This window comes from Arvicola amphibius, chromosome 9, assembly GCF_903992535.2.
Source record: "Arvicola amphibius chromosome 9, mArvAmp1.2, whole genome shotgun sequence".
Taxonomy (NCBI): domain Eukaryota; kingdom Metazoa; phylum Chordata; class Mammalia; order Rodentia; family Cricetidae; genus Arvicola; species Arvicola amphibius.
The window spans coordinates 124,836,192-124,850,075 of record NC_052055.2 but is presented as its reverse complement, the minus strand read 5'-3'; the positions used below and the strand labels follow the sequence as shown (position 1 = coordinate 124,850,075).

Genomic DNA, 13,884 nt, shown 5'->3' with positions numbered 1-13,884 from the left:
TGGCTTCTACAGAGGCACAGACCGACAAGAGTCCTGTTGCTAGGAGACCACCAGTTTGGCCAGACAAATGGGGTCTCCTAGGCTGCTGGACCCCGCTGTGGGGGCGGGGCGATCTTAGGAGGCGGGCCCTGGAAATAAAGACCGGGTGTGCGCTCCTGATAGCGGAAGTGACGTTTGTGGGGCGTGTCCGGTCCCGCACAATGGGCCATGGAGTTCCCGTTCGATGTGGATGCGCTGTTCCCGGAGCGGATCACCGTGCTGGACCAGCACCTGCGGCCTCCGGCCCGCCGACCCGGAACCACAACGCCGGCCCGGTGACATTTCAAACCCGCCCCGTGGCCCTTCTGTCCCGGTTCCTCTCCAAACCTGGTCAAGGCACCACGCCCCCTTCTCACTGACTGCTGGCCATTCTTTCTGCATTCACAGCTTGGTTTTTGGTGACTTTGACCCTGAACCTTGCTGGATTAATCGACCAGCATCCATAGCCCTTTCACCCCTTGGCCCCATGTGGCCTCACCTTGAGGCTATGGGCGACCCACCTTTCCCAGTGCCCCACAGTAATCTTGACATGGGATCTGGAGGGGAGGTGGGAGGGGAGGTCGAGTTCCAGGCAAAGGCAGAGACCCCATGGAGGAGCCCGGGTGGGAGTCAGGCAGGCTGCAGGAGTGACTTCTTCAGGCCCTGTGACCCAGGCGAATAGCTGACCGGCCCCCTCTCTCTCTAGTGTGGATCTGCAGCAGCAAATCATGACTATTATAGACGAACTGGGCAAGGCCTCTGCCAAGGTACGGGGCACCTCCAGGAGTAAAGGGAAACTGGGTGGCAGATAAGGGGCCGGTAGAAAGTGTGTCTTCATGTCTGCAGGCCCAGCATCTCCCTGCACCCATCACCAGCGCTTCCAGGATGCAGAGTAACCGCCATGTTGCTTATATACTGAAGGATATTTCAGCCCGACCGTGAGTTCTAGTGTTCGTCCACCTGAATCAACCCCTATCCTTCGCTGTCCTCCTTTCTTTATTATCTGTCCCAGACAGTTGCTGCTGCCCGGTTCATTCTTCTCCCCGTCCCACAGGGCAGGGAAAGGAGCCATCATTGGTTTCCTCAAAGTTGGATACAAGAAACTCTTTGTACTGGTGAGTGTTGCTGCAAACTGGGCATTTGTAAGCTTTGGTGCCAGAGAAGAAATGTGGAGGAGGATGGGGTGGGGTGGGGTGGGTAACAAAGATGCCTGGCTCCTAAGAAGACGCGTTGTTCTCGGCGCCATAGGATGACCGTGAAGCGCACAACGAGGTGGAACCGCTTTGCATTCTGGACTTTTACATCCACGAGTCAGTGCAACGGCATGGCCACGGGCGAGAGCTCTTTCAGTACATGTTACAGGTACCAGCCAGCCTTATAGATGTGAGAGGCTCCCACAGGCCCTGCTGCCTGCCCAACAGTGGCCCATTTCCCTCGTGTTCCCTTGCCAGGCTCCCAATTTCCCGCTAGCATGCTCCCCCTCAACCCAAGTCTCCGGTTTCCTGCAGAAAGAACGAGTTGAACCACACCAGCTGGCCATCGATCGACCGTCACCAAAGCTGCTCAAGTTCCTGAACAAGCACTACAGCCTGGAGACCACAGTCCCACAGGTTAGAGGCTCCACACAGAGGTACCTTTGGTGGTGCTGGGAAGCAAAGCTAGGACCTTGGGCGGGCTATACTTGTACTCTGCCGCTGAACTGCATCTCTGCTCCCCCCCCCTTTTTAAAAATTTTTAAAAAGATTTATTATTTATTATGTATACAACATTCCTTCCGTGTATGCTTGCTCGCAGGAAGAGGGCACCAGATCTCATTATAGATGGCTGTGAGCCACCATGTGGTTGCTGGAAATTGAACTCAGGACTTCTGGAAGAGCAGTCAGTGCTCTTAACCTCTGAGCCATCTCTCTAGCCCTCTGCTCCCCTTTTTAAAAGATCTACATTTTCTTTCTTTCTTTCCTTCCTTTTTTCCTTCCTTCCTTCCTTCCTTCCTTCTTTCCTTCCTTCTTTCTTTCTTTTTCTTCTTGAGACAGGGTTTCTCTGTAGCTTTGGAGCCTGTCCTGAAACTCCCTATGTACACAAGGCTGGCCTCAAACTCAGAGAGATATGCTGCCTCTGCCTCCCGAGTACTGGGATTAAAGGCATGCACCACCACCTCCAGCCCTCCATTTTATTTTCTTACCGTGCATTCCTGTTCATGTGTAGAGATGAAAGACGTGAGAATCAGTTTGCACCTTCTGCCATGTGGGTCCTGAGAATTGAACTTGAGACATCTGGCCAGTCCTACCTTGGGTTGTTTTGTTAGGCTTACGTCATTGTGTGTGTGTGAATGTTTTACCCACATGTATATGTGCATCATGTCCGCACCCGTGCACACAGAGGTCGGGAGAGGTCAGAACCATTGGAACTGGAGTTACAGATGGCTGTGAGCCACCATGTGCTGGGGACTGAACCTTAGTCCTCTGCGAGAGCAACAAGCACTGAAAACGGCTGAGCCAGCTCTCCAGGCATTGACTTTTATTTTTTCAAGTAAGGTCGCACTAGGTCACTCTGACTGTCCTGGAACTCACCTTGTACACCAGGCTGGCCTGGAACACACAGAGATCCACCTACTTCTATCTCCAGAGTGCTGGGATTAAAAGGCTGTGCCACCACCTCAGCTAATTTTCTTTTTTTGAGAACTTCATATGTAGACTCTGTATTTATAGCACTGCTACCCCTTCAACTTCTCCCATGTTCTCACATTATCTCCTCTTTATTGTTGTTACATGTACATGTGTATGTACACACACACACACATGCACACACATATAATCTGCTGAAGACCTTTAGCATTGTTTATATGTACTTGTGTCCAGGGTGCCACCTGTTTTTTGGAACAGGATCTCACTGTGTAGCTAAGGCTGGCCTTGAACTCGGGGTGACTGTCTCCACCTCCTGAGTTATGGGATAACAGGTACACCTTAATGCCCAGATGTTTTGTTTCTGAAAGAGACTTGTTGCATAACCCCTCCTTCAGCCCTGCCCACCTCCAACTGATGGTCCTCCTGCCTCAGCCTCCCGAGAGTTAGGGTTATATCACACCGGTCCAGTGTGATTTATTTTTACAGTTAAATCTTTTCTTCTCACGCTGTCACGTGTTCTGGAAACATCCATCCTGGCTTTTTTTATTTTAAGAATTTTTTTTAAAGATTTATTTATTCATTATGTATAAAGTGTTCTGCAGGCCAGAAGAGGGCACCAGATGTTACTACAGATGGTTGTGAACTGCCATGTGGTTGCTGGGAATTGAACTCAGGACCTCTGGAACAGCAGGCAGTGCTCTTAACCGCTGAGCCATCTCTCCAGCCCCATCCTGTCGTCTTGTCTTTTTTCTTTTTCTCTTTTTTTCTGTTTTTTGTTTGTTTGTTTGTTGAGATGGGGGGTCTCTCTATATAGCTCTGACTGTCCTAGAACTCACTAGTAGACCAGGCTGACTTCAAATTCACAGAGATCCGCCTGTGTCAGCTCAGAGTGCGGGATTAAAGGGGTGCCACATGCACAGCTGGTTGGTGTTTTGACAGGCTTGTTGTTGCGAGCATCTCCTTATGTAGTGCCTGTTGGCTGGAACTCAGAGATCCACCTACCTCTGCCTTCACTACAGTCAGCCTCAGATCCACTACAGTCAGCCTCAGATCCACTACAGTCAGCCTTAGATCCACCAGTCAGCCTCGGATCCACTACAGTCAGCCTCAGATCCACTACAGTCAGCCTCGGATCCACTACAGTCAGCCTCAGATCCACCACAGTCAACCTCAGATCCACTACAGTCAGCCTCGGATCCACTACAGTCAGCCTCAAATCCACTACAGTCAGCCTCAGATCCACTACAGTCAGCCTCAGATCCACTACAGTCAGCCTCAGATCCGCCTACTCTGCCTCCACTACAGTCAGCCTCGGATCCACTACAGTCAGCCTCAGATCCACTACAGTCAGCCTCAGATCCGCCTACCTCTGCTTCCACTACAGTCAGCCTCGGAACTTTCGCATGTCTGTTTTCAGACAGGTTGTCATTCTGCAACTCAGCTGACCTGAAACTCCCAGTGTAGCCCAGGATGGCCTTACACTCACAGTAATTCTCCTACCCCAAACTCCTAACTGCTGGATCATCACACTTGTGGGAATTCATGCAGCTAATAGCACTTACCCACGTTTATACGTACTCACTGGTTATTTTTATTCTTTTTTAAAGATTATCCATTCTTTATTTATATCTGTGTGTATGTGAGTGTGCCTGCATGAGAATGTGTGTATGGTGAGTGGGATCCATTGAGGCCAGAGTGATGAGAACCTAAACTGGATCCTTTGCAAGAACTGTCAGGGTTCTTACTCTCTGAGCCACCTCATGGCCTGTTATCCTCGATCAGGGCTCCCTCCCTCCCTCCCAACCTCCTTCCCTCCCTTTCTGTTGTTGCTTTTTTGAGACAGGGTCTCTCTGTGTAGCTTTGACAGTCCTGGAGCTACCTAGGTAAATCAGGCTGGGTTCTCCACTGCACCTGACATGTTGTTTACTTCATTTTTGTCCCAGACTGAAGCAGCTTGTGCCTTGTTCTCATTTAGTCAGCATTTATGGACAACCCAGAAAACAGACATCCCAGCTCCGCGGGGAGCTTGTTTATCACGGGAGTGACTGTGAGTTAGCTCAGCAAGCATCTGCTGTGGGCACTAGGAATCCTTAACCATCAAAAAAACCTGCTTCCTAAATGTGGAGCCAGACAAGAGTAGCGTATTCTAGGGTAAAGTGGCACACCTCTCTAATCCCAGCATTCGGGAGGCAGGGGCCTCTGTGAGTTTGAGGCCAGCCTGGTCTACAAAGAAAGTTCCAGGACTTCCTTAAAAGTCTTATTTACTGTAGTTAAGGGTAAGTGTTGTGAGAAAATGTGGGTGGGATACGGTAGGATGCTGTCACTGAGAAGCTTCTTCATTTGTGCAACAGCGTGAAGAAAGTGTGTGAGGCCCAGTGTCCCAGAGAGGTAGTGGCCAGTACTAAGGCTGTGCAGTGAGAATATGCCCAGGTCAGTACAGTACGGCTGTGCGGTGGGAATATGCCCAGGTCAGTGCTGTGCGGTGGGAATGTGCCCAGGTCAGTGCTGTGCGGTGGGAATGTGCCCAGGTCAGTGCTGTGCGGTGGGAATGTGCCCAGGTCAGTGCTGTGCGGTGGGAATGTGCCCAGGTCAGTGCTGTGCGGTGGGAATGTGCCCAGGTCAGTGCTGTGCGGTGGGAATGTGCCCAGGTCAGTGCTGTGCGGTGGGAATATGCCCAGGTCAGTGCTGTGCGGTGGGAATATGCCCAGGTCAGTACAGTACGGCTGTGCGGTGGGAATGTGCCCAGGTCAGTGCTGTGCGGTGGGAATGTGCCCAGGCCAGTGCTGTGCGGTGAGACTATGCCCAGGTCAGTGCTGTGCGGTGGGAATGTGCCCAGGTCAGTGCTGTGCGGTGGGAATATGCCCAGGTCAGTACAGTACGGCTGTGCAGTGAGAATATGCCCAGGTCAGTGCTGTGCAGTGAGAATATGCCCAGGTCAGTGCTGTGCGGTGAGACTATGCCCAGGTCAGTACAGTACGGCTGTGCAGTGAGAATATGCCCAGGTCAGTGCTGTGCGGTGAGAATATGCCCAGGCCAGTGCTGTGCGGTGAGACTATGCCCAGGTCAGTGCTGTGCGGTGGGAATATGCCCAGGTCAGTACAGTACGGCTGTGCAGTGAGAATATGCCCAGGTCAGTGCTGTGCAGTGAGAATATGCCCAGGTCAGTGCTGTGCGGTGAGACTATGCCCAGGTCAGTGCTGTGCGGTGGGAATATGCCCAGGTCAGTGCTGTGCGGTGAGAATATGCCCAGGCCAGTGCTGTGCGGTGGGAATATGCCCAGGTCAGTGCTGTGCGGTGAGACTATGCCCAGGTCAGTGCTGTGCGGTGGGAATGTGCCCAGGTCAGTGCTGTGCGGTGGGAATATGCCCAGGTCAGTGCTGTGCGGTGGGAATATGCCCAGGTCAGTGCTGTGCGGTGGGAATATGCCCAGGTCAGTGCTGTGCGGTGGGAATATGCCCAGGTCAGTGCTGTGCGGTGGGAATGTGCCCAGGTCAGTGCTGTGCGGTGGGAATGTGCCCAGGTCAGTGCTGTGCGGTGGGAATGTGCCCAGGTCAGTGCTGTGCGGTGGGAATGTGCCCAGGTCAGTGCTGTGCGGTGGGAATATGCCCGGTCAGTGCCATGAAAGGAATGCAGAAGATGAGAGTGGAGGCGAAAGGAAGGGAGCACGCTTGGGGCCTCACGGGTCACTGTAAAGGCTTTGGTTTCTACTGAGTGAAAAGCAAAATCAGCCAGGCGGTGATGGTGCACGCCTTTAGTCTCAGCACTCGGGTGGCAGAGGCAAACAGATCTCTGTGAGTTCGAGGCCAGCCTGGTCTACAGAGCAAGTTCCAGAACAGCCAGAGCTATACAGAGAAACCCTGTCTTGGGAGGGGGGGAACAGTGGAAAGGCACATTCTTCACATCAGACACTTTATGCTGTTTCCACGGGTAAGTGGAGCAGCTAGCTTATACATCAACAGATGTCCTCTATCCTGTGAGCTCTGGTTAAGATTTATATGTAGGTATGAGTACCTGCATGTATGTATGTGCGCCGTGTGCATGCAGTGTCTGCAGAGGTGGGAATAGGGCATTGCATCTCCTGGAACACAGATGGTTGTGAGCCACCATGTGGATGCTGGGGATGGAAGGGCCCAGCAGACCAGTATCTCCCCTGCCCCTTCATTTACTCTGTGTCTGTGCTATGATCATAATTCTTGGGGATTTTCATTTTTCCAAGAACCATTTGTTAAAGAAACTTTTGTTTATTCCCTGTTGAATGGGTGATCTTGGCATCTTTGTTGAAAATCAAGTGACCATGGACACATAAGTTTATTTCTGCACCTTTAATTCTATTCTGTTGATTGACAGCTGTCCTGTGCCACTTGCTACTGCTTCTTCTTCTTCTTCTTCTTCTTCTTCTTCTTCTTCTTCTTCTTCTTCTTCTTCTTCTTCTTCTTTTTCTTCCTCCTCCTCCTCCTCTTCCTTCTTCTCCTCCTCCTCCTTCTTTTTCTTTTCTTTTTTTTCATGGCAGGGTTTCTGAGTAGCTATGGAGCCAGTCCTGGAACTCACTCTGTAGACCAGGCTGACCTCAAACTCAGTGAGATCTGCCTGCCTCTGCCTCCCGAGTGCTGGGATTAAAGGTGTTGTGCATCACCACCTCCTGGCCTGTTTTGCTTTTTTGAGACAGGTTTTTTCTGTGTAACAGCCCTAGCTGTCCTAGAACTTGCTCTGTACCCAAGGCTAGCTTTGGAATCACAGAGATTTGCCTGCCTCTACCTACTGAGTGCTGGGATTAAAGGCATGCACCACCACTACCCAGTGTGTTTGGATTTTTGAGACAAGGTTTCTCTGTGTAACAGCCTTGGCTGTCCTGGAACTCGCTCTGTAGATCAGGCTGGCCTCGAACTCACAGGGATCCGCCTGCCTCTGCCTTCCGAGTGCTGGGATTAAAGGCTTGCACCACCATGCCTGGCTGTTTTTCTCTTTAAAAAATATTTAAAAGATATGTTTTTGTTCGTTTGTTTTTTGACACAGGGTTTCTCTCTGTAGTCCTGGCTGTCCTGGAACTCACTCTGTAGACCAGGCTGGCCTCAAACCTAAGAGATCTGCCTGCCTCTGCCTCTCAAGTGCTGGCATTAAAACCATGTGATGCCACTGCCTGGCTAGATTTATCTTATTATGTGTACGAATATCTTGCCTGCATGAATATATGTGCAGTACAGGTGTGCCTGGTACCCACGGAGGAGGTCAGAAGTAGCGCTGGATCGGCTAGGACTGGAGTTAGAGATGGTTGTGAGCCGCCATAGTGGGTGCTAGGAAATAAACCAGTCTTCTGCAAAGGCAGCAAGTGCCCTTAACCCCTGAACCATCTCTCCAGCCCCTTGTTTTGTTTCTTGGGGCAGTGTCTCATGTAGCCCAAGCTGGCCTCCAGCTCAATGTGTAGCTGAGGCTAACCTTAAACTCGGTCTTCCTACTTTCTTCTTCCAAGGGCTAGGATAGCAGGCATGTGCCACAGTACCCAGTGTATGTGGACTGAGGCTTGACTCCAGGGCCCTATTGTGGGCAAGCACGCACCCCTGTGGCCGTCCTGACCCACTGTGTGCTGAGGCTTTGTTTGCTTCGTCTTCCAGGTGAACAACTTCGTGATCTTTGAAGGCTTCTTTGCCCACCAGCATCGTAAGTCTCCTTACCTTTCGTTGGTCTAGAAGTTGGGGAGAGGGAAAGGAAAGAGGTGGGCTCTTGGTCCCACTGGCCCCACACTGAGGGCCACCCCCCTCTTCCTTCCTCACAGGGCCCCCCACTGCCTCTCTGAGGGCAACTCGACACTCTCGTGCTGCTGAGGTCGATGCCACGCCCGCTGGTAAAGCCTGCGTGGACTGGGTGGGATTAAAGGGCAGTGAGGTCTCGTTTCTCGAGAGGTTCCAGCGTGCACAGTGCTATCTGCTGCAATTTAGAATACCCTAAAGCCACCCTCATACCCAGCAGTCCCCTGTTTGCCTGAGCCCTGCTGGGAGCTCTTGCATTTTATAACTGGAAGGAACTCGGGTCCCGCTAATGCTGAAGCACATGCACTAACTACACTACTCTTGGCGAGATGCACCCAAGCCCCATCCTCGGCAAGGTGCACCCCAGCCCTGTCCTTGGAGAGGCGCACTCCAGCCCCGTTCTTGGCAAGGGTTCTCAGGAAGCAAGCCCCTTCAGACCTTGGCTGACCACTGATGCCAGCATAGCTCTTTCCTAGGACAGCTCCCTCAAAACAGGCCTAAATCAAATAAATTACTTTGTAAATGTTCCAGGCTCTGTCATCAGGGAGGGACAGGCGAGTGAGCCCAACAGTCCTTTGATTTCTGTTCATGGCGTTGTGATGTGAACGGTCCAAAGATTAAATGTGTTTTAGAAGAGAATGCTTAAAATTTGTAACATTTTTACCTGGCATGGTGGCACACGCCTTTTATCCCAGCACTCGGGAGGCAGAGGCAGGTAGATCTCTGTGAGTTCAAGGCCAGTCTGGTCTACAAAGTTCCAGGACAGCCAGGGATACACAGAGAAACCTGACTCTAAATAAGTAAATAAATAAAAATCAAGCCTGTTTGGCATGAAACTCACAGGCTGCATCGTGCCTCCCTTGTTCCCTCTGCAGTACATCCTCAGGGAGAGGGCACAGCCCTCACCAGTGGTGTGGTGCTGCATGGCCCAGACAGAATGGCCTCCTTCCTGGGATAGCCTTGTGGCTAGCTACCTTCCCCTTCTCCTGGTAATGGTGGCCCAAAGAACAGTTCATTGCTCCTTGTTGGTGTCAGCCCAGGCTCCCAGAGGCCCATCATGTCCACGACCCGCCACTGTCCAGCAAGCAGTAAGGTCGAGCTTCCATCTGGGATGGGTGCAGATCCACAGAGGGCTGCTTGGGTTCTCCATCCTTGTTTGTAATGCAGAACCTAAGAAAGGGAGGTAACCCACCGTTGCCATATAGTAATTCCTGCTTGCTGAAGCCATTTTGTAGATGCCCACATTTTTTCTCTTCTTTTCGGGATCCTGTCTCAATCCCTTTCTCCCCAGAACAATTCCCAATTAACCAAGGGCTTTGTCCATCTCATTTAGAGGGACCCAGGGTCCTCACTGGCCCAGCTGGGACTATTCCACTGCCCCAGAACCCCAGGGGGGCCTGACAACACCCACGGACAGTAAGAGCTCACCTCCCCTCAGCCATCCTCTCCTGTGTTTCCCAGGCCCCAGCCTCCCCTGGAACTTTCTCCTGAAACTCCGTGTTTGGCCTGCTCCTTCTGGCTCCCCCGAAAGTGCTCCAGCATTCCTCCCCGACTCCCTCTGGTGTGCTGGCTTTGCCACAGCACGGCTTCTGTTCTGGCTTTCCCAGGAGGAGCTGTGGTGTCAGGGAGCGGAAGTTTGGGATCTTGGGGAAGCGGCAGGGAGGAGGTGTGGAACGTGCATCTCCTAAAACTTCCTTGTGTCCCTACCACCAGCTCCAGCGCGGAAGCTGCCACCCAAAAGGGCAGAGGGAGACATTAAGCCGTACTCCTCCAGTGACAGAGAATGTAAGGGGGAGGGGAGGGGGCGGGGGCGGGGCCTCCTCCAGTGACAGAGAATATAAGGGGGTGGGGAGGGGCGGGGCGGTCAGGGGAGGAGCTGGGAGTGGGGAAGGAAAGGTAGCTGGGGACAGTGATAAACGGCCACAGCTGCCTCTCCTGCCTGACCTTTATTATTGTGCCTCTCCCCTTTCTTCTCTCTCTTACCTTCTCCCCAGTCCTAAAGGTGGCTGTGGAGCCTCCTTGGCCCCTGAACAGGGCCCCTCGCCGGGCCACACCGCCAGCTCATCCACCTCCACGCTCTAGCAGCCTGGGAAACTCGCCGGATCGGGGTCCCCTCCGACCCTTTGTGCCAGAGCAGGAGCTGCTTCGCTCCCTGCGTCTCTGTCCCCCACACCCTACTGCCCGCCTTCTGCTGGCCTCTGACCCTGGGGGCAGCCCAGCTCAGCGCAGACGCACCAGGTAAGAGGGCCTGCAAGTTTGGGAGCCTCGGGAAGGAATGTGAAACAGTGCGATCTTTCCAGAAACACAAATTTCTGCAACATGGGTCTGCCGGGCTTTATACAGAGCAGGGACCAGAGTGGTATTCCGAGGGTCATCAAAAGAATAGGAAGACAAGATCCATGGGGGGGGGGGGCCTTGAGCCTTTCAAACTGGGGGAATCTTGGCTGGACATTTGCCAGGGGTAGGCATGTGTCTCACAGATTAGGAGCCATTGGGTTCCAGGGAGACAGGCAGGGAGTGGGTGTGTCCTTTATGTCTCCTCCTAGCTTCTTCGCCTCTGACATCTCTGTTTTTCTCTCTCCCTGCCTTCCCTCTCCCCTCCTCCTGTCCATAACATCCCTCCACAGCTCCCTTCCGCGCTCCGATGAGAGTCGATACTGACAGCTGCCCCTTTCCTTCCCCCTTCCCCAACCCGCAACCCACTCTTCCATCAGGATTCTTTTCTCCCCTTCCGTGAACAGCTGGGTTACCAGGGTTCTAAACAGCCTAACACTTTGTAGCTTTTCTTACGGCAGAAGACACACCCGCCCCACCCCGCCCCCACCCCCACTCCCACCCCCACCCCCGCATACACTCCGAGTACTCTCCCACAGGCAGCCCGCTGCTCTGCTCCTACCGACTCCCTAGAGAAGCACACTCTGCTTACCGTCAGACTCCAGACCATCAGGGAAGCCCTGAAGGAGTGTCCTGTCAGTGGATACTCCCTCCACAGTGCCCACTGGCAGCTCTAATCCTGCACCCTGCTGCCAAACAGACCTGTCCTTTAGTGGGCTGATGCAGCCTCCTAGCTGACAGGCTGCCGGGACGAGGACCCCTTGGCTTCCCAGCAGGGTCCTCCCAACATTGCCAAATTCTTACTCTCCGAGTGTTGTGTAGATGTCTCAGGTGTTGCTTTGGGGTCTCTATAGGAGACCCACAGACAACACCACTTACTTCAGATAACCTAAGCCTCTCAGCAGTAGATCCCAGCAAACCCCAGGACCACTTAGCTGTGTCTTTGAAGATAAGCCTGATCCATTAGATCCTGGATTCCCCTCAAACCTCCCTGCCTCCCTCTAAATAGACCGGGAGACTGTCTTGAGATGACGTGGGGATCACCCTTCTGCTGCCCTCCCTCCCGTCCTCTGACTGCGTGGTAGATCAGGTGCCCTGCGTGTTCCCTCAAGTCCTTGGGAGCAGGACCTCCCTCTCCCCTCTTGGCCCTCCTCCCTCTCAGTATTGTCTCAATAAAGTGTGGATTCTTCTGTTTTCTAAATTGACATTTTCAGTGAGAAGCGGTTAAGTTTCATTTGTGCCTCACCTGCTTTCCTGGGGCCCCTACCCCTCTTCCTTTCATCTTCAGATCTGAGATCTGCAGCCAAGCTCAGGGCCGCCACCACCCAACCCACCCCCTTTTCAGTCTGCCCTGCCCCGTCTTTATTGCTGGTTCTATCCTAGAGTTGCAATAAGTATGTAGACCTCGCTATCCACTTGGGAACCTTGGGTCCCCTCTCCGCCCACGACTTCTACCTCCTTCCCCTGGCCAGCCTGTGATAAAGTGTGAGATTTGTTGGGATCGTGGAATTCACTAACCTCAGGACTGTTTCTGGTTCGTCTCCTGCTCTTTGACTTCCTCATGTCTGCCCCACTAAGCTCCTCAGTGCTCTCTTCAGACAGACAAGTCCTACCTACATCCATCCCCACAGGGCACCGGGCATGGTGGCGCATGCCTTTAAGGCCAGCTCTTGGCAGACAGATCTTGATAAGAGTTTGGAGGGAGCCTGGTCCATGTAGCAGGTTCCAGTCCAGCCAAGGCTGTACAGTGAGACCCTGTCTCAATAATAGAATAGTCCAACTGAGTCTGTCACCCCCCTGAAAAGACAGCCTTTTCCTCCTAAATTCTGCCTTTTTACTCTGGTCTGAGATTTTCCAAACATCAGGTCACATGGTCCAACAAGCTCCTCTCTTACATGCATGAGTGTTTTGATGACATAACTGGATCACATCACATACCATGCCACCCCAATTGGAATAAAGCAAGACAGCAGGGATGTGTCAGAAAATCGTGAGGTATAAAATGAGCCCTCCCCTACCTTTGCTGGGAAAAGCTTAGACAGGATCCTTCTGGGTGACAGCTGCCTGTTGTCCTGTTCCCATGCTGCTCCTCCTCTCTCCGACCCCTCCATGCCACCTTTCCTCCTGAGCCTCTTCCCCATCATCTCCCATTTCTCCTACAGGGGGACTCCCCAGGGGCTGGTAGCCCAAAGCTGCCACTACAGCCGCCATGGGGAAATCAATACCTCATCCCTGGGTACAGGTAAGTGGGCACTCTTTCTTAATTCTCCAATCACGTGGGCCACACACACACACTACTACAGTCTCCCCAGATGCCTGGTATTTCCACAGGCAGCCAAGAACGGAAGCAGGGGGAAGAGGAAGCAGAGGATAGGTGAGGTCCCCCTAACAGCTTCCAGCACCTCTGACACCGCCTAACAATAGATACTCTCGCTCGCTTCCTCTAAGTCTGTGAACCGGGTGCCGGTTCCCGCGCATCTTTCTACCTAACACCGCACTAAGTCTTCTTCCTCGTGGGCTGAGCTTTGGTGCTTCCCTCTGCCATGGTCTCAAGTTTGGACCTGCTAATTTTCCCAGTCTGACAACCCAACATGTGTTCTCTGCGACCTTGAAGAACAAACAGAACAGTAGCTCCCATTAGCAACTCTAACCTACTCTCCGTCTCCCCGCCCACCAGGTCGCCCAGTGAGGATCGGGTCTTGTTACAGGATGGGTCTGGGGAGGAAGCTACTGCGCGCCCAGTTGCTCCGAGGGTCCAGGCCCCACCAGCTCAGTCGTGGACGATGGGTGGGGACATAATCAACGCCAGGTTCATTCGAAACCTTCAGGAACGCCGCAGCACCAGGCCTTGGTGACCACAGCCCCCTGGCACTCTCTCCAAGTCCGTATTATTTCTCCTTCACTACAGGACACAGCCAAAGCTCGGCCCTCGTAATGGATGTATTCATTCATTCATTCAACAGGCCTGTCAGCTTCAGATCGTTTGTATCTTATTTTTAACCAGAGCAATAAAAGTATTTATTTTTTATCCCGACAGCTATTGAAACAAGTGACTTGTCGTTGCTTCAGCTCACGTACCCCCTCATTACACCACATTCAGCTCTACCTTCGCGCAGACTTCGCCAGGCCCGGCAGAGGCTGCGCAGGCGCTCTCGGAGCACCTC

At 52.7% G+C, this 13,884-nt stretch overlaps 1 protein-coding gene across 7 annotated transcripts; it reads left to right on the top strand.

The window, feature by feature from the left end:
- Window positions 1-186: 186 nt before the first annotated feature.
- On the top strand, window positions 187-13,754 carry Atat1 (alpha tubulin acetyltransferase 1). Of its 7 annotated transcripts, XM_038342663.1 has the most exons (13): window positions 187-314; window positions 725-785; window positions 865-956; window positions 1,073-1,133; window positions 1,267-1,380; window positions 1,527-1,628; window positions 8,252-8,297; window positions 8,413-8,481; window positions 10,100-10,171; window positions 10,381-10,624; window positions 12,883-12,962; window positions 13,052-13,094; window positions 13,398-13,754. In XM_038342663.1, exons 1-13 carry the CDS (start codon window positions 208-210, stop codon window positions 13,573-13,575), a joined length of 1,269 nt encoding a protein of 422 aa, XP_038198591.1. In that variant the 5' UTR covers window positions 187-207; the 3' UTR covers window positions 13,576-13,754. The 7 variants fall into 7 exon arrangements, with proteins under 7 accessions (XP_038198591.1, XP_038198595.1, XP_038198590.1 ...); XM_038342667.1 differs by lacking the exon at window positions 8,413-8,481; XM_038342662.1 differs by having other exon boundaries at window positions 12,883-13,094.
- The last annotated feature ends 130 nt before the right edge of the window (window positions 13,755-13,884 follow it).